Source organism: Colletes gigas, unplaced genomic scaffold (assembly GCF_013123115.1).
Source record: "Colletes gigas isolate AHSC1104 unplaced genomic scaffold, ASM1312311v1 Colletes_gigas_Sc00099, whole genome shotgun sequence".
Classification (NCBI taxonomy): Eukaryota; Metazoa; Arthropoda; class Insecta; order Hymenoptera; family Colletidae; genus Colletes; species Colletes gigas.
The window spans coordinates 83927-103187 of NW_025106725.1; the positions used below are offsets into that span (position 1 = coordinate 83927).

At 38.9% G+C, this 19261-nt stretch overlaps 1 protein-coding gene across 1 annotated transcript; it reads left to right on the forward strand.

The window, feature by feature from the left end:
* The first annotated feature begins 9552 nt into the window (after positions 1 to 9552).
* LOC122404065 (tyrosine-protein phosphatase non-receptor type 9) lies at positions 9553 to 17903 on the forward strand. Its single transcript, XM_043407948.1, has 10 exons — positions 9553 to 9926; positions 11199 to 11432; positions 11526 to 11615; positions 11760 to 11900; positions 15352 to 15615; positions 15695 to 16083; positions 16243 to 16482; positions 16564 to 16714; positions 16821 to 17028; positions 17124 to 17903. Exons 1-10 carry the CDS (start codon positions 9894 to 9896, stop codon positions 17351 to 17353), a joined length of 1980 nt encoding a protein of 659 aa, XP_043263883.1. The 5' UTR covers positions 9553 to 9893; the 3' UTR covers positions 17354 to 17903.
* The last annotated feature ends 1358 nt before the right edge of the window (positions 17904 to 19261 follow it).

Here is a 19261-nt window from a genome sequence, read left to right on the forward strand (position 1 = left end):
TATCAACGATAAATTGCAACAGTTTACATATATCAGACTGTATTCTGATCGCGATTAAATATTTCCTTCCGACTATTATTTATTCAATCGATCGTTTATATTTCTTTATGAATCGTTGTAATAATTGCAATTTGCATATACATATATGTATTTCGATACAAGTTTCAGTAAACGTAGTAACCGCGGAGTTGGAATATGCTATTCGAGCATAAATAACCAGCAAACTTTAATTCTTGCAAATTTCGGAATACATATTTATAAAACTTAGGGGATATTCTAACATTCGATAAAGTAAATATAATCATGCTTACAACTCTAACGATGAAATTTAGTGATATAATATTTATAAATTGAATAATTACTTGTACGTAATTAGTTTTCGTAGATAATATTTTATCGTTGAAATTCTCATCGATCGAGAATATTTCGCCTTCGTGGCATTGATTTTGTACGGGATAAACTATGTATGTATACAGCAGTGAAAAGTAAAGCAGTATTGACTGTTGACTGTTGACGAATTCTAGTAAGAAGAAAAAAGAAAATCGATAGGCAAAGCACAGATGTGCTTGTTTTGTTTCTTGTCTCCTGTCCCTTTCTTTCCAGGAAATTTGTTGGCCGCGTGCAATGCGGCCGGTATAGATTCAGTGATCGAGCGTAGCAACAAGTTTGTTTTTCGGGGCAAAGTGACCCCGAGTACGTTATCGTTCACGGTGTTAGGCAAACGCGAGAATAGAAGCAGTGTTTTCTACGCAATATTAAATTACTTACAGAGCATCGTGGCTCTTTCCGTTTTCTGAATCGCTATAATAGAATCATTTGTTCGCCGATTTCAATCTTCGGTCGCGGTATTCTAATTTAATATTTTCCAATCAAATTAATTATTTTTTCAATTTGAAAATTAAACTCCTCGTTACCGGAATTAGAGTCGGTGCATCACCGAAGAGGATTATTTGGCGATGCTCCACGAGCAAACAATGTAGGTATAAATTTATACTTTGGAATTTTTAATTAAAAATCTTTACAGTTTTAACAATAGATTCTAATTGTTTTCTTACAGTTTTCTTACAGATTCGGAACATGATCCTGGGAACGAGTAGCAGTACTCGGGGAGTATCGGGCGGTGGACCACGACCGAACAACGTAAGTATAAATTTATACTTTGAAATTTGTTAATTAAAAATCTCTATAATTTTAACAATAGATTCTAATTGTTTTCTTGCATTTTTGTTACAGTCTCTCTCTGGACCTGAATCTTACCAGCAGGACCATGCTGACCGATGGATGACTTCGGGGGCTTCAAGTCATCACCGGTAGGTAAGTCGCATGCCATTTTGTTTCCTCTGGTCCCCAACCATGTTGTAGGATGAAAGATCCGAATCAACACGGGTGACCAGTTGTATACTTGCTATTTTTCACGAGTTAAGTGAATAGTAACATCCACTGTTATATTTTTTAGAGCAGGTTTTAGGGTCTTCTTGCACTCGCGTTTCTTAATGTTACAAATGAATAGTACACATTATGATTATTATAAAATTTTTACAAATATCCAATCTTTATGGGAATATATGAAATATTTTTCTTAACTTTATACGACTTATATGATTGAATAGAATATGAATGAATATAATCTGAAAACATTATATGTATTTATCATGCGATTTAACGTGCAAGAAGGCATTTCGCGACAGGTCGATTTTTCAGTCAAAGTAACGTGCATTTTATACTAGCTTCATCTTTTAAAAAGTTTACTTTGACGACAGAATCGATCAAGGATAATTGAATATTTTTATTGACAATTTAATGAATTCATTTCAATTTTTAAAGTAAATTCTTTTATCATGAAATCTCAAGTAGAGTCTTTCGTTTTAAATAATTCAATTTCAATTATAATAGTTTTATCGAATAGTAGTACATATTTTTCAATATTAACATATTTTATTATTGATATATTACATATAACAAGTCGAGTCATTTGAACTAAAAATTAGATACGAAATACCGTTTAGCTGTTAACCAGTTTTTCTAGTCAGGATTTTCAGAGTAATTTTTCCGTGTTCGTTGCCTAAGTTCATGCACATGCCCAGGTGCTATTTGCACGAGCGAAGGCAACGGGGCACGATGAATTTACTTATAACAATTCAACGACATATCGAGGACTGACATTGGCTAGTGAATCGTGCGCGACGTACTGTCCACATGTGTGTGTGTGTGTGTGTGTGTGTGTGCGTGTGGTTAGGTTGTGGAAGTGCGTCGTTTCAGATGTTTTATGATTGCAATTTGCATACAGAATTTTATAACATTAGATTTCTATCAATAATAATATCAGATTTCAATTTATCATTTATTTGAATACCGTTGATCTTAATGGATTTGAATCTTAATATTTTTCAATCTTGAACGATACATCCATACAATAGATTTTATTAAAGACTATATTCCATATATTGAAACGTTCTATACAAACGTTTATCTATATAATATACATATAAGAACGCAAAGATCACTAGCCTTTGTCAGTCCGCCAGAAACTAGTAAGTGCACAATTAGAGTGTGAATGTTTGCAATATTCGGGTGTCGGAGGAACTCCCGGGGAGTCCTCTCTAGTTTAGGTCGCGCCCGAATATTATGCGTGAGAACCGTGGAGTGTTTGTTTTTGTTTGATTGAGTTTTGCAATTTTTTAAATATAGGGTTAGGTAGGTAGGTAACTTTTTCTCTGGTGTGTGTGCTCTTAATTTAAGTAGGTAGGCTCAGGGCAGGACTGTCCACATTAGTAATTCGGGTAGGCGCGTTTTCGCGTGGCAGTTCTGTTCCTCTAGTTCGAGTAGATTTCGAGAGTAGAAATGTTGCCGATTCAAACGGTGTACTTGTGCTGTTTGTTTCGGCTTTATTTTCGACTCCTCGAATCGCGCGACTCTTAAAGTCGCTCTCTCGCGCTCGCGGTCGTGATCAGGTCCCTTTCGAAACGTTCGTTCCCCTCGAGATTCACCACGTACGCTCTTGCAACAATTCGTATATTGTTGGAAGACTACGTATTGCACAAAATCTCGAGCCTTGTTTTAAGTAAGTTTCAGGCATCGGCAGGACCGCCGAAGAAAGAAAAGGCTCTATATGAGCTGAAGAGGCCCTGACAAACTGTCTCAAGAGCGGGCTACAACAAATGGCTTTTCATTTTCATCCTCGGATGAGAATGGAAAGTCATTCCTGTTACTACTTTATCACTTAACTCGTCCGTAGTTGTAGTTAGTTTATTTTTCTGGCTGGCTCGCGTATGCATGTACCCGATGGTACATGATCGCACCATACATGCCAGCCATCTCTTCCCATAACTCGCGGTTATGATATATGTATGTACATAGAGTTGCGAATATGCAATAATCGCGTTTGCTTTTAGAGTTGCGAATCACTGTTTTTCGCGTTTCCTTTTCAGGGTTGCGTTGCGATTAAACACGATACGCGATTGGTTTTTTTGCAAACTTAGGTACGGAATGTTTGCTTAAAAGTAGCGTTTCGAATGATCGATAAACGCGATTGCTCGTAGAGTTGCGAAATACTATTTTTCGCGTTTCCTTTTCAGGGTAGTGTCGCGAACAATCACGATTCGCGTTGCTTTTTTAATTTTTTTTATATATATAATGGATGTCAACCGCGTTTGTAATTTTCATGTTATAAATTAGCGTTGCGATCTTGATCAATCGTGCGATTTTTTATTTAGCGTTGCGATATTTTCAATGCCCAAATTCTACCCCATTTGTAGTACTAGTAGTAGTTAGTTTATTTTGTGGCCAGTACATGTCTATGTACATGTACCAATAGCCCCTGATTAAAGTTAAGAGTTGCGAATAATATACAATGTTCGCGTTTGCTCGTAGAGTCGCGAACAAATATTTATCGCGTTGATATATCAGTGTTGCGAATAAATACGATTCGCGATTGTCTTTATGCAAACCTAGGGATCGGGTGTTTGTTTGCTTTAAAAATAGCGTTGCGAATTTTTAGTAAACGCGATTGCTCGTAGAGTTGCGAATTACTATTTTTCGCGTTTGCTTTTCAGGGTAGCGTTGCGAATAATTACCATTCGCGGTTGCTTTTATTCTTACAAGTCGCGTTTCGAATTTGTTCTATTATAAATTAGCGTTGCGATTCTAGTTGATTTATCGCGTTGTTGTCCCGTAGTGTCGCGATATTTAAAACGTCAAACTTCATCCTCATATGTGCCACTCTATTGTAGTTTGAAGTAGCTCGATGTAGTTAGTTTATTTCGTGCATGTATGTTCGTAGCTACAACCGAAGACGCCCAGCACCTGATCCAGCATTTTTGGGCAACGCGATTTGCATTAGCGTTGCGAAACATAAATATATATCCATTAAAGATAGAGTCGCGAATATACAATAATCGCGTTTGCTCGTAGAGTTGCGAATTCCTATTTTTTGCGTTTCTTTTTCAGGGTAGCGTTGCGAATTCCATACGCGATTGCTTTTATCGTCATTTAAGAATAGCATTGCGAATCAACCGATCGGTTTGCTCTTAGCGTTGCGAATTACTATTTTTCGCGTTTACTTTTCAGGGTAGTGTTGCGAACAATCACCATTCGCGGTTGCTTTTATCGTTAGAAATCGCGTTTCGAATTTTTCTATTATAAACTAGCGTTGCGATCTATACTTGTCGCGTTTTTTATTAATTAGAGTTGCGATTGAATGGCCAAAAGCTGGCCAAAACGCTGGCCAAAACGCTGGCCAAAACGCTGGCCACTGCATCAGGATCATCGAGAAGCAAGCTGGCGATTCTACAAAGCCTCGAATGGCTCAACGTCGTTATTAAAATTAGTGTTGCGTATGATTGAATATGGGTGCACGCGATTTAATTAATAAAGGAACCCTGTATGCTTCATTTTCCGAATAACAAGCACCATTCGCGTATAGTTTTGTATTTTATAAATTAGCGTTGCGAAAGAAAGAATGGTCCACTGACGGGTTGTTTGAATTTAACACGAGTGGACGTTTATCTATATTTATATATTTGTCAAAGGAAATACTGCTTAAAAGTACTGTTGTAAATAGACCAATTGTTTCATTCTTTATAACGTGTTAAAATCTATAATTTATACGAATGTATTTTTATCAGAGATTTGTGATGCATTTAAAAATGCTATATTATGATTAATTTTATGATTCCAATATACATATATTATGTCACTAATTATTCATTATTAGAGTTATTTTTACGGGATATAATAACGTTTGCAACTCAATTGTTATTTATAAATAGCGAATTTTTTATAAATATTTTGTATTCTTTGCAAAAATCAAAGTTTGTTCGCGATCATTGTTTTAATCGATGGAAAATAGAATGGTTGCATCAAAAGGGTATGCAAATTGCAATTGGATATTTCATATTGAGAGTTAATTGCCGCGTAAAATTTTCGTTCGCTGTTACTTTTTCTATATGAACCTAATTTAGTTTTGAATACAGTAAAATATATTTATTGCAATGTATACGTCTTGAAAAATTGTTTATTTCATAAAGGAAACGAAAAATAAAATGTACGGTAACGAATGAATAAAATTTTCCATCTATTTCGAATTTATCTTAACGATGAGACGAATTTTCATTCAATTTCACGTAATATTTATGCTTTTAAACTTTTTAATATTAATTTTTACTCGTGGAATTTACGATTAGTCAGTCTATCTTGAACGGTATATAATTATTTTTTCTGTGTTAATTAATACACTTTCGTTTCAGCTTTTAATCCTTTGAACAAGTTCTTGTTACAGAATATAAAATTATCGAAGAATGGAATTGGAAATGATACACGGATTCCATCTTGTTAGTTTTTAGAGAAATATTTCATACAATTTTATTTATCGTCTGATTTATGTTTCAGGGAAACATCGTGGGATCGATCAAGATACCAAGAAGAAATATTTTTTCATATTTCTTTGTTTCAAGTCGGTTATATTTATTGTATATGAGTGTATGTTTTAGAAAAACATCGTGGGATCGACGAAGACACCATGAAGAAAATATTTCCTCGTATTTCTTCATGTTTCTACAGTTTGCGTTCGAATATAAGTACAAATGTATATAGATTATAAGATGAAAAAGCGTTCTCCTGCCCTTTATTAAATATTACCGAAACGTGTGCGTAAATTTAAGTGGGTATGATTAATATTACTAATATGCAAGGTCCATACGTGCAGTTGCACATTTCTGGTTGGATCTTCAGGATCGTTTCTTCGTTTTGTACGAGTGTCTTGTTAGGCACTCTCATAATGCAAGTATTTATTTAAGAAGGAACAATTAATAATAAAGTACATATTGATACTTTAGTAATCAGGATTCATACGTGCAGTTGCACATTCCAATTTCGTTTCTAGAAAACATGTGATGGATTATCTCACATGTATCAACATTTTTTTAGGTTTTCGATCTCTTGATCGGTCAGAGTTCGTGCATGCAGTTGTACATTTCAATTTCGTTTTTCGAAAACATGTGTATCATCTCGCATATATTGACATTTTGTTAGGTTCTTCGTCTCTTGATTGGCCAGTTCTTTTAAGAACGCTCCTTTTCTAGCTCGTTTCGAACTTTTCGATAGCTTCTCCATCGGATAGGTATTCGATAGGTATTGGAATTCCTCGGCAAAGGAAGGGTGGTTGGGGCGAGGCTAGGGCGGGTCTCCAGACGCAGCAACCTCCTCGTGGTGAGACCTGGGTCATATCATTTACTATGTAATTAATAATTCTATTAATTACATAGTAAATGATATGAGCTAATGGCTGCGTTCTTCTTATAGTTCCACATACCTTCTTTGCCCTGGTATGCGGTCAAATAACACTGATTTCGAGTCGCAAATACGTTTGTTGCCGAGTTAGTTTTTAAATAAATGATATATTAGAATTTAAAATAAAAAACAGAGGATTTGCGGTGTCCATACTTATAAACGAGGTACATACTTACATCCGTACGTATTTTAATAATCTTGATCGATTGGTTACTCGAATGAAATTAATCGATCGATGTTCAATTCTGGACTGTACAGCTTTCATTCTGTTAAAAAATACTAAAATTTCTGTAATTTCATTTTCCGTCTCACTTCCTCTTGTGTTCGTTTCGAAATCTGTTGGTAACGTTGCGAGTGACACGGAAATGGTAATGGGGTCTCGAGAATCCAGAGAAACGGGCCGAAAAAATACATTGGGTGAAAGGTCTACTCGTATACCTCGTCTGTGGTCGTACGAAAGATTTACGACGCCGCCAGCCATGTCGAAATGTCCAAGCACATTATGTGCAGTGCTGTAAGTAGGTACATATGTACCTCGTACTTGTGTGGTTCAAGTTTATCGAGAAATAGTTTGCTGTCTTCGATGCTAGATGGCGCCTCAATTATTTATAATGTGAGGGTCACCTCCTGTATTCGCCACCAGAGGGTTTGCTTTCTCGCAGATGTTTGACAGGCCCTTCTGTTTCTATGTACTTATATGTAGACGTATACTCTTCTCGAGTATCTACGCGATATCGCAGCGTCTAAGGCTAGGTCTCCTAGGGATTCCCTATTACTCTCCTTCTTTTTCCTCTCCCGTTGTTTTTTAGCTTTCAGCAACGAACCTCGCGCAAACGATCGTTGCGGTTAAAACATTTCCATCCAGTGTGTCTCTTTTAAAGTCCGGCGGGATGATGTTTTTAAAGTAGAGTTTGTGCGAAGGTGTGTTATTGTTTTATAATGTTGCGGAAGATATATTTATACGTTTGACATATGTCGCCGCATGTTCCCTACGGATCACAGGAATTTCTACAGCCCTCTCTCTCTCTCTCTCTCTCTCTCTCTCTCTCTCTCTCTCTCTCTCTCTCTCTCTCTCTCTCTCTCTCTCTCTTTCTTTCTGTCCCTTTTATTAGTAGAATGCGCCATGTACTTTTTTTTTTTTATTTTATTATACATATATGTACATACTTAGCACGGAGACAGTGATAAACGAATCTTTTCAAAGATCTGAGATGACTACGTACATAGAAAGTTTAAAAGTTAATTTCATTAGCAGACTTGTTGCTTCCAGATGACGTATGTAGGTAGAAGTACTTAGGTACTTACTTGTTGCTCGTTGGCAAGGATTCAAGATGAAATTCTCGCCTACTTCTTTCTCGACAAGAGTTTTAGAGACACTACGGTTTCCCATAGTGTCCCTGACCTCCTTATTCGATTCTTCTAAAGTGTTTGTTTTCATATTTTGATGTTTCATTAGGATTTACCGAAGAATCGTTGAAATCCCGAGTGGCGATAAAATGTAAAAAAGTAAACCAAAAGTCAGTTTTGGTAGAGAATATTTCTCAATGTGTAATTGACGATTCGGATTGCTAGGAGATATCTTTTCAGACGGCATTTAAAGATGCATTCGGTAACGTTGACACTAAAGGATAGAAAGATGAAAGAATCGTAGAGGAAAAGGAGAAATCGAATGAAGAATCGGCTGAAAAATGTGGGAGTGGCTGTAGTATAAGAATGGTAGAGAAAGATCTCGTTTTTCATTAAGTAAGTATGTACTCCCGGTGTTCGATCGAAACATTTTACAAATTTGAATAACTCTTTAGAAATTTGTGCAGCTCGAAGCTATGGTTTTTATCCCAGAAAAAGTGAACTAAAAATGGCTGTAAAATGAAAACCGTATCGATATGTTCAGCTACCCGATCGTGCGGAAACGAGACACGTATTATTACGTGCCCCGATTATAATAGAGAGTGACGACGATTCCTTTTCCATTATATGTAGAATACACACGCCTTGTTTCCGGCGTTGATTTCGCACGAAATCTCCTAATATCGGAGCTAAAACTTTCTGCAGAGCGTTTTGACGATGGCTATACTTCTTGGTCAATGATAGCACATATCCGGCGCGAGAAGGACAGACGACAGATAAAACTATGGTACTTACATGTATTGCTATGGTACGTTGCGAACTTGACCACTTTCGAAATAACATTATGTATTCGAAATATACGTGCACCAGTATGAGTTGAATCGGCTCTATCCAATATGTATAATAAAAGTAATTGAATGGTATCGGTATTTAAAATTGTTATATTGCAAATAAATCGATCGGTTGTACATTTATAAACGAAACGATGAGAATTTAAAAGGTCCATTTTAAATAAAATTGCCCGGTTCTAGACTATGCTATAGGGTATTTCGTATCGAGTGCGAGAAACTTTTACATCTGTTACCGACATAAAGAAGATAAAAGGCCCCCGACACTTGAACTTTTAACGCGCGGACGAAATGTTATAGAATTTTTCAAGTATATGTACATCTAATAATAAGAGAAATTGTTCAACCTGTAAAATACAAGAAATGTACAACTATTGGAACGAGAATATTATTATAATATACATATAATTATTGCTATTCGCTTAAGAGTAAGTTCACAGTATCGGAATCTTTTATCTTAGTTAAAATATTACGTATCGAGAATATTTATTGTTTGCGTTATCGCTTAATCGGTAAATCGAGCAATGGTTGTTACGTTTACTTTGAAGCAGCCTGTAGCACGTGGTATAGTGTGTCGCCTACATGGTCGTGTTCTCTGTTCAAGATGGCGCTCAACCTGCGGAGAGAACGATGATCGAGCGTCGAGCGTCTGAACCTGAACGAGTCTCGTACGGCGGCGGGTCTGCTATAGCTGTGTCGAGCGTCGGACAATGAACGAGCGTACCGGATCGATCTACTTGTCGTCGCGGTGATTCTAATCAGCCGTGAAACGCGAGAATCGTGTTGTGCGTCGGAACCCGTGAAACAAAATGTGCAACCGCTATCGGAGAATCGAAAGGCTAGAGTCAAAAATAAGTACGTGTTAGCTAGTGTTGTGGTTTTGTCGGTTATGACAGTGTACGTAAAGTCAAAATGGCAGCCACGTTAACCGTCGAGCAGGAACAGGTAAGCGATTATTAATCGTTTATCCGGGGGCGGAACATGCGTGCCGCGAAACCGTTTTAGGAAATTCCGAAACGAACGTCAGCGATCGATTTTTCGAGATATACTCTCTCTGCCGCGAATGTGTGTTCACCAGCGCCAGATATAAACATCGTTCGTTGGTTCGTTCGTTTGTTCGTTCGTTCGTTCGTTCGTTCGTTCGTTCGTTCGTTCGTTCGTTCGTTCGGTCTTCGTCTGGTCCTTTGAATTTTTTTCAAAGAAAATTTCAACGGATAATCGCGGGATAAAAGGAACCGGTATACGCGACTCGTTTAACGCGCTCTTGGCAAATATTTCGCGACGATTATTTTATTTTATTCCGTGTGCTTGTTGAATGCGTGCAACACGTACAAATTGCCGTGTGCACGTAAATGTTTAATAATCAATCGGTGTTGGTTGAAAGAAACACGATTCCTTTGTCGATCGTAGTCTCTAACAGGCGCGTTGTTTTATTCGTGATAAATTAGCTGGAGAAAACGACCTCGTAGCCGTGATAAATTAGTCGTGAAATAGCATGCGGTTGACGAGTAGAAATTTTTTTCCGTTCTATAAACGCAGCAACAGAAAAGAGAGAAGCGTTGTTGCGTTTTAAAAGCGAAATTAAAAATACGGTAAAATCGATATACGCGCGGTATTCGTTTAAACGCGACATCTCGTCGATAATAAGGCAGCGGCTCGTGGAACTGACTTTCACAGGAGATTTACAAAAGTATCGATTCGCGATATTAAATTTCTTCTTGACCCTGGAACGAACCTATCCATTTACCGTGCCGATCCCCGGCGAGCGTACTATGGCGGAAGTAGCCGGTGGGGAGGTAGTAGTCGGACACCGGAAGTTATATCGGTACTCAGGGCATGTACACAAATCATTCACGAATGACTGTTGCACGTTTTCAAAGTGTAGAAACGCCGTGAGACCGTTCGATCATTTTAAACGTCTCGTGTAGACTTATTTTCGATTAATAATCATTCGAGGAATTACCGAGATCGACTCGCGTTTCCGGACTTGGTTGATTAAAGTAATTTGATATTTCGTAGAAAGTCGTACGCTTTTAATTCTGCTCAAACTGTGAAACTTTACTTGAAATTATTGTTCGACTTGAATACGTGTCAAGAGTCGATGCGTGTCTCGATTTAAATTACTCTTACGTGTCGGTGATTAAAATTATAGTTGATTGTATAACTCGAGTAAAATCGTTTATAGGAACTGACAGGAATCGTTGTTCCAACTTGCAGGCCACAAAGGAATTTATAGAAGCCGTGAACAAGTGTCGGGCTGGCAGGAGAGCCGGTCCAGTGTCATGGAGCACGGCTGTAAAATTTTTAACAGCAAGAAAGTTTGAAGTTGCAAGGGCATTGGCTCTCTACGAACAACACGAAGCCACCAGGAGAAGAGAAGGTCTGGCGCTTCTATATCCTACCCAGGAACCTTTGCTTAGCGAACTACGCACAGGAAAATTTACAGTTTTAGTAAGGATACTGAGATAGAGTCGATGCAAAATATAACGATTCTTTTACATCGTGTAGACACGACTAAAACGGGACGTGGGAAAAATGTTTCAGCCTTCGAGGGATGCAACAGGAGCAGCCGTAGCTATTTTCACAGCGCATTTGCATCTCCCACAAAATACCACGCACCAAACGACGTTGCAAGTGGGTAAACTAGCAATAATATTATATTTTTTGCTCGTGCAAATTCATCTTATAATAGCACCTAAGATTAACCACGCGACGCTTACTTGATACCTTCTTTGTAACACGTTTCTAACGATAAAACATTTTCTGTTGCGTTTGTAGGGTGTTGTATATCAATTGGATGCGGCTCTGGAAAGTGCAGAGACTCAGAAGCATGGTCTGGTTTTTATTTACGATATGTCGGACAGCAAGTACCAGAATTTTGACTATGACCTCTCGCAAAAGATTCTCACCCTTCTGAAGGTAAGTTTTACACGTACAACGTACGATTTAACTTGTGCAAATGATATTCCGATATAAAGGATAGAAAAACAAATCTTTAAACTTGTGTCAGTTATTTCTAAAGACTGTTAAGCTTTGAATAAAGAAATTTGTTATCCTGAAGAAAAATTGTACGTGTGTTGTCGCGACTCGACAAATCGACCAATCTCGTTATTGACCTAGATATTTTCTTGTTCGGAAATTCGCATCTGGATTTTGCAGAGCTCCATAAAACAAAGAGACGTCGTTACTGTCAATTGATCGCTCCAAATATAGGCCGTTACCTTTGCACAGGAAATTTAATCAACATATTTGGCATTTATTCTTACTGTGAACGAAATCAGGACGCGTAACGTATGCGCGGCGTCGGTATGCGAAAAAACACTATTCATATAATATGCGCACAGTCATACAAACGTTCACGGTACAAAATACTTTGAAGCATGTCGCACCACGGCGATACGGAGAAGCACGTCGCACACAATTCCGATGGTATAATAGAGAAGGGTAAAGTACATAAAGTAATTCCGGAACGTCTCGTACATACGTACATACATACATCATACATACATCATACATACATCATTACATACGTACATACATACGTACATACGTACATACATACGTACATACGTACATACATGGAGGAGGGGTGCGTCTCAAAGAACGGGAAAGCTTAAGGGGTTGTTCACGGTTGACGAAAACCAGCTTGTAATTGCCCAGTGAACCGCGCGCCATGGGCTCCGTGAACAAGGGAATTTCAAAGGTTTCACCGGTATGACGTAATTATAGAATAGTTATGAAATTATTTATAACAAGTTCTTTACGTCGCCAAGCGCGAAGATAAAAATAAGCTTTCTGTTTAGTCGGTTGTTTACCAGGAAACGAGGAACAAGCTGAAATTGTACTCCGGAATACGCGCACGGATCTCGACTCTTAAAGCTCACGAAAGGGAAATACGACGCCTCGATGTCTATTCGTTTTCCATTCGGATAATAGCGGCCCGATACTCTTTCGTTTCCGGTCTATTATTCCTATTTATAACGCGCGCGATCACACGTTAATAGCAACGCGAAACTTTTTCCGACGGTTAAACTTGGCTCTTTTCGCTTAACAAACCGTTTGATAAATTGCCGTATCAACGAATTACGACCATTTCCAGTGTCTTTTCATTTTTCAAACTGTTACGTATTGTTATTCTACAGATAGGTAAATTTCTGACACATTGTTCGTAATACGAATAGGAAACTTGTTTCCGTTAACGAGCTTGTAGTTAAATAGATTTTATTACGGCTCGAGACTATCGAAAATTTAGCTGTATACATATTATTAACAAAAGTGTACTCTAAGACGTATATTAGTCCGAATCGTATTAAGTAGCTGTATAAAATAAAGTTGATCTTATTCAATGTTTAACTTGTCATTTAAAGTCGTCGCTTCAACGATTAAATCCTTTCAATGAAATCCTATCTAGTATACATATGTAGGAGCCCACGAAATAATAACGCGATAAGGGGGTTGGTTGGTTGGTTGGTTGGTTGGTTGGTTGGTTGGTTGGTTGGTTGGTTGGTTGGTTGTTTGGTTGGTTGTTGTTCGGTACGATGCCATGCCGAGTTTATCATCGATCCGCGAATTGAGAATCGCTGTCGCGATACGTCACAGCACGTAGGATCGCACCTTCGCCGGGGAAAAAGAAATTCGCGTAAGGGATGTTGGAGCGAGCGGTGGTATAAAGAAGGGGTCGTAAACGCGCATGCGCGCGTACGCGGGATAACGTCGCGACGCTCGCGGTCAGTAATCATCGTGACCCCTTTGCGGCATTATCGTGCACAGGTCGGGAGAAGAAGATACAACCTGATTCCGTGGTGGTAGTCGTCGTCGATCGACTAATTTCTTCAAGCTTGACGCGTGTTCGACATCGTGTCGCTTCGTCGTCGAATAACCGGAACGTAGTACATAATTCGTTGTGCCATGTTTAGCAGCGTCCACCGATACGCATCGGCGTTCGTTCGATTCGTGTGAACCGTGCAAACACGGTTATACTAATTTCGCGCTATCGATTGACTGACCGAGTGCCGGCAGTGATTTTTCGATCCCATCGACTTTCATGCCCATGTCCCGGTGATCGATCGAGAATTTTCCGCCGATCGCGCTACTTTTATTCGCAAGATCGCTCGTTTGTTTGATCGTCGTCGAATCGGTGCTTGTGCCATCGATGCCCGATACAGTATTCGCTTACCGTGCATCGCTCGACGGTTTACGGTAAATGAAAATTCTAATCTATCGATTGACTGTCCGATTGTGCTATCTACTCGAGAGACCGAATATAATCCGGGTAATCGTTGCTGTTCCCAATTCTAATCTCGTACACGGTACGACGAGCCTAGCAACCGAGGATTACTTGAAATCGTTAGCCGAAATCGTTCGCGATCGAAACATTCGAAACCGTGGCTGCATTTTCTTTATCGTTTCGTGGCCTTTCTATGTAATGGGGTTTGTGTACTTAAGATCGCGAAGATGTAGTGGTACTGGTGACGTCGGTTGCCGTTACCGTACTTCCGCCCTCTATACACACCACAGAGGGTACACGGAGGGTTAAGTTACCGTGCTTCCTGCATTTTCGATATTTCGATGCGACGAAAACATTTATTTCGTGCCGTGTACATTTCCAGCAACACGAAATTCTCCATGTCCGACGACCTTGTAATACAAATTATGTATTCGTTCTAATTCGACCTAATTCTCTATCGTTTAACCTAACGGATAAGCAGCCTATACGACAGAAGTTTTCCATTCAATTACTTGGAAACTACCACCATCCCGTACTTTTCTACTTTTCCACTTTTCCACTTTTCCACTTTTCCACTTTTCCACTTTTCCACTTTTCCACATTTCCTTTCAAACAAAACTTTTCTTGTGCATTAAATATCTATATACATATATGTATGAAGATTGCTCACAGTTGGCACTAAACGTGCGTCTCGGTTTATATGTATACCGTTCTATTATTGTATCGTCTTTGAAAGGTCAAATTTGAAAGTCGCTCCGCTTCGAAAATAAATTATGCAGTCACGTTAACCGATCGCTGTTTAATACTTCTTTTTTTTCTCCGCTCGTTACAAAGCATTTAACAATGTAGGTATACATACAATATGCGCTAAAATCAAACCTCGCTCTGAATATATTTATATTTTATGCTTTTTATTCTCGTTGTATCGTTGTAATCGTAATATGTGTTGCGCAAACGTTAATTATTTTGCTTAATTTTCTTTTACTTGTACGTGTGTTAGAATGCATGGTCAGTATTCGCAGACTATACCGTGCACACATATGTATATAAAAATCTAATATTGTACGTATACATACACACTCGAAACACCGTGTACTTACTGTTTGAGGGGAAGTGCAGATTGTTATTGTCGTGTTGTTTCAGGGTGGTTATCCGGCTAAACTGAAAAAGGTTTTGATAGTGACTGCACCGTTGTGGTTCAAAGCGCCGTTTAAAATCCTTCGATTATTTGTTCGTGAAAAATTGAGGGACAGAGTATTTACTGTATCCATTCCTCAATTAACGTTACATATCCCACGAGAATCATTACCACACCGTTTGGGCGGCACGTTGGAGATACAGCATGAGGCATGGCTGCTCCACTGTCTTAAATCCATGACAAACAGAGGCGGGGGTGAACTTTGCGAGGTCAGTTTGATCGGATGACGCGTGGATGTGTAGACGTATCCGATGGGCCTTGTCTAACATATTATTTATACGTTCTCAGGTTACCCCCAGAGTGGGTAGTCCTCTTTCACCCACATCAAAAAGTCACACGACTCATCAGAATCCGAATGGTACTACAGTGAGTAGCTCAACTAGTCCAATAATCGATAAGAGTAAAGTGAAAAATGGGGTTTCGAATATCGGGGATATCGAGATTACAAACGGTGATGTCTGGATGGGAACCGACGAGGCACCGTCTCCAGTTCAACCTCCGTCCTCGGCTAGTTCAGGTTTTAGCGACGACGATAGCCTCCACGGTGATCTTGGACTTCAAGCCGTTACCATGGAACAACTTATCGAAGACATTCATTCGAGGGGTCGTGCCGGTCTCATAGCCGAATACGCAGAGATCAGGCAAAGACCGCCGGAAGCTTCTTTTAACCATGCAAAGTACACACTTGTTATCGTACATTTATTGCTGTAATGGCTGTAATGGCTGTAAATGGCTGTAATGGCTGTAAATGGCTGTAATGGCTGTAAATGGCTGTAATGGCTGTAATGGCTGTAATGGCTGTGGCGCGTCTGATCTAACTGCAATGCGTTTTTTAGATTGAGAGTAAACCAGTCGAAAAATCGATACACGGACGTACTTTGCTACGATCATAGTAGGGTATGCCTGTCTCAGATAGACGGAGATGCCAGCACCGATTATATAAATGCTAATTTTGTCGACGGTTACAAACAAAAGAATGCGTTTATCAGTACTCAGGGTCCTCTTCCAAAAACGTGCGGAGATTTTTGGAGGATGATTTGGGAACAACAGGCGCTCGTTATCGTTATGACTACTAGGTACGTTGCGTTTACTCGTTACGCTTGCCGATAACAAACTTTACATCGATTTATCTTTCGCGTGGATTCTATAAATTTCAGGGTGGTGGAAAGAGGACGCACAAAGTGTGCACAGTATTGGGGTCCAGAACCAGGCGACGAAGTGCAAGCGGGTGGTTTCACTATAACTACTCTCGAAGTTGATACCAATCCCGATTACACGATATCTATGCTTCTCCTTACAAACAACAAGGTATGATTTTTCCCTGAAATGGAACGTAAATCGAGTCGTTCGATGCTTGTAACGGGGTAACACGTGTGTGTGTGTGTGTGTGTGTGTGTGTTGTTGTTTGTTTCAGACTGACGAGGCAAGGGAGGTTTGCCATATGCTGTACACTGCGTGGCCGGATTATGGTGTTCCACAGTCGGCCAAGGCTTTGCTACAGTTTCTAGCCTTAGTAAGACAACAACAAAATAAATTACTTGCGCACAGAGGAGACACATGGGCTGGACATCCACGAGGACCCCCTATAGTTGTACATTGCAGTGCCGGAATAGGAAGGACAGGTAATTGAAGGAACTTGTACGGGTATACAGGGTGTAGAGGAGAGAACGATAATATCGAATATGAAAGTAACTCAACAATTGAAATCTCTGGTTAGGTACATTTTGCACATTAGATATTTGCATATCGCGACTAGAGGACACCGGAACCGTAGACATTCGTGGGACGGTGGAAAAGATCAGAGCACAGAGGGCCTATAGTATTCAGATGCCAGACCAGTACGTCTTCTGTCATCGTGCATTGGCAGAGTATGCACTCTCTAGAGGGATGCTTAGCCCGCAACATCTTGCTATGTTACCTCCAACCATAGAAGAAGATTCCGACTAGAGTGCAAACTCTATTATCATGTACCAGAGATTGATGTTCTTCCCGAGTATGCATAATAGTCTCTTTACATAGCCTACTTGTAGCTTAAATAACTCAAAGTTATTTTTTGCTATCATCTCCATCGATGTAATATTTCAAATTTCTACCGTTTACGTTAGGCTACTACGTCTGAAAAAGAACTAGGTTTTTTTTTCAAGGCCAAACGCGCGAACAGACAATTTCAACATTTCTGTTCCTCGATATTTTGCTCCGCGAAGAAATTCATTATTGACAGAAGTATGCGCGCTCGCGCGCCTCCATCTATCGAATGGCTGTTCGCGAGTAATAAAGCGAACCTGGCACAATCGGATCTACCGATTCGACTTTAACCCTCTCATATGTAAATTTTATTGTACATTCTGAAGCGTGACTACAGAGTTATTTAAAACGTGTAAACTGCGAAACGCCTTACTTTATAAACATTCCAATTGAGAATAATTACTATGTCAATTAAATTAAATATATATACATATATCTATACAAGCGCGAATTATCCTATTTCATAGGTTTAAAGAATTTTTCTTACACTCTGTGTTACAAGTATTGGGTAGGGGGGACGGGAACGGGGGCGGCGGCGGTGGCAGGGGACGGGGGAACTGTGAGGCTTAAATCCTCTGATAGACGAATACAGTTTTATTCAAGTGAAGAATATTTAACGTAATTGTTAAAAACATTATTTATTAGACTATTACTGTACGGGTTAACGATTAAGATAAATTATGATTTTCTTTAAGATCGTATGCCTAGTTTTTTACGATTTACTCTACCATATAGAATATTTTATGTCCTCGTAACGGTTTATTTGCATTCTTGATTTAAGTAACTAGCTATGCATTTCTATTGCCGTTTCAAGTGTCGTAAAATTTCAAGTAACGAAATGATTCTCTTTCGCGACGTTCTGTGTTTCGTTAACTTAACCGGAAATATATTTTACAACATTCGTTATTCCACAGTGGGTCGCGGGTCGGTCTTTCATGCTTTCAAGGTCTATCCGAAACTTAAATTACCAAGTACAAACTCGTAAGGATACATCGTTATAGAATCTTTATATGAGAGGGTTAAACCGGTGAATGATCTTATCGAGAACGAATACCTAAATACAATAAACCTGAAAAAGTTTCAAAGAAATATACGTGTTACGAGGAAACACGGATTAACGGAGAATTTAATTGAACGGTGACCAATGGGGGATAGTCACAGATATCTATCGCCGTAGGTACAGAAAATAAGTAATCGACGATCGTATTAATAGGCATTGTTTGGCTAACCAAAGATTTTTATCTCCTATACATACCATCTCGGAACATTGCAATTCCATCGCGCAAACAAATTGGCTGAAATAATATGTGACAGATCCTTTTTACAGGGATTACTAATCAGGGATCACCGTATAGATTAACAAAACATACTTCCGATTCGATTAAACATTAAGGAAATTAGAGAGATTATACAGAGTTAAACTTTTAAACGAGTAAACCGATAAATTATTAACTAGTTTACCTCGAGAATCAAACGTGCTTCGTTACGACGAAGGTGTAGAAGTTTTTTAAAGTTCTTAGCGAAAAGGTATTGCAGATTTAAAGTACGCTCTTCCATGAAAGCCTTCGTACATACTTACACAAGAATAAGAGAAGAAACGATGTGATTTATAATTTAGGTTTTTAGCAAGCGACGACGAATCCTTAGGATCTCTGAAACACTTGCGTTCACAGTGTCGGGATATCATGATGAAACGTGTAATTTTAGTTTCGCGCTATTTTATCCGATGAAAAAAATCAATCGATCGATCGATCGTTCGATCGATCGATCGATCGATCGATCGTACACTGTACTTTCGAATATAGCCTCGATCTCTCTCGACAGCTTTCT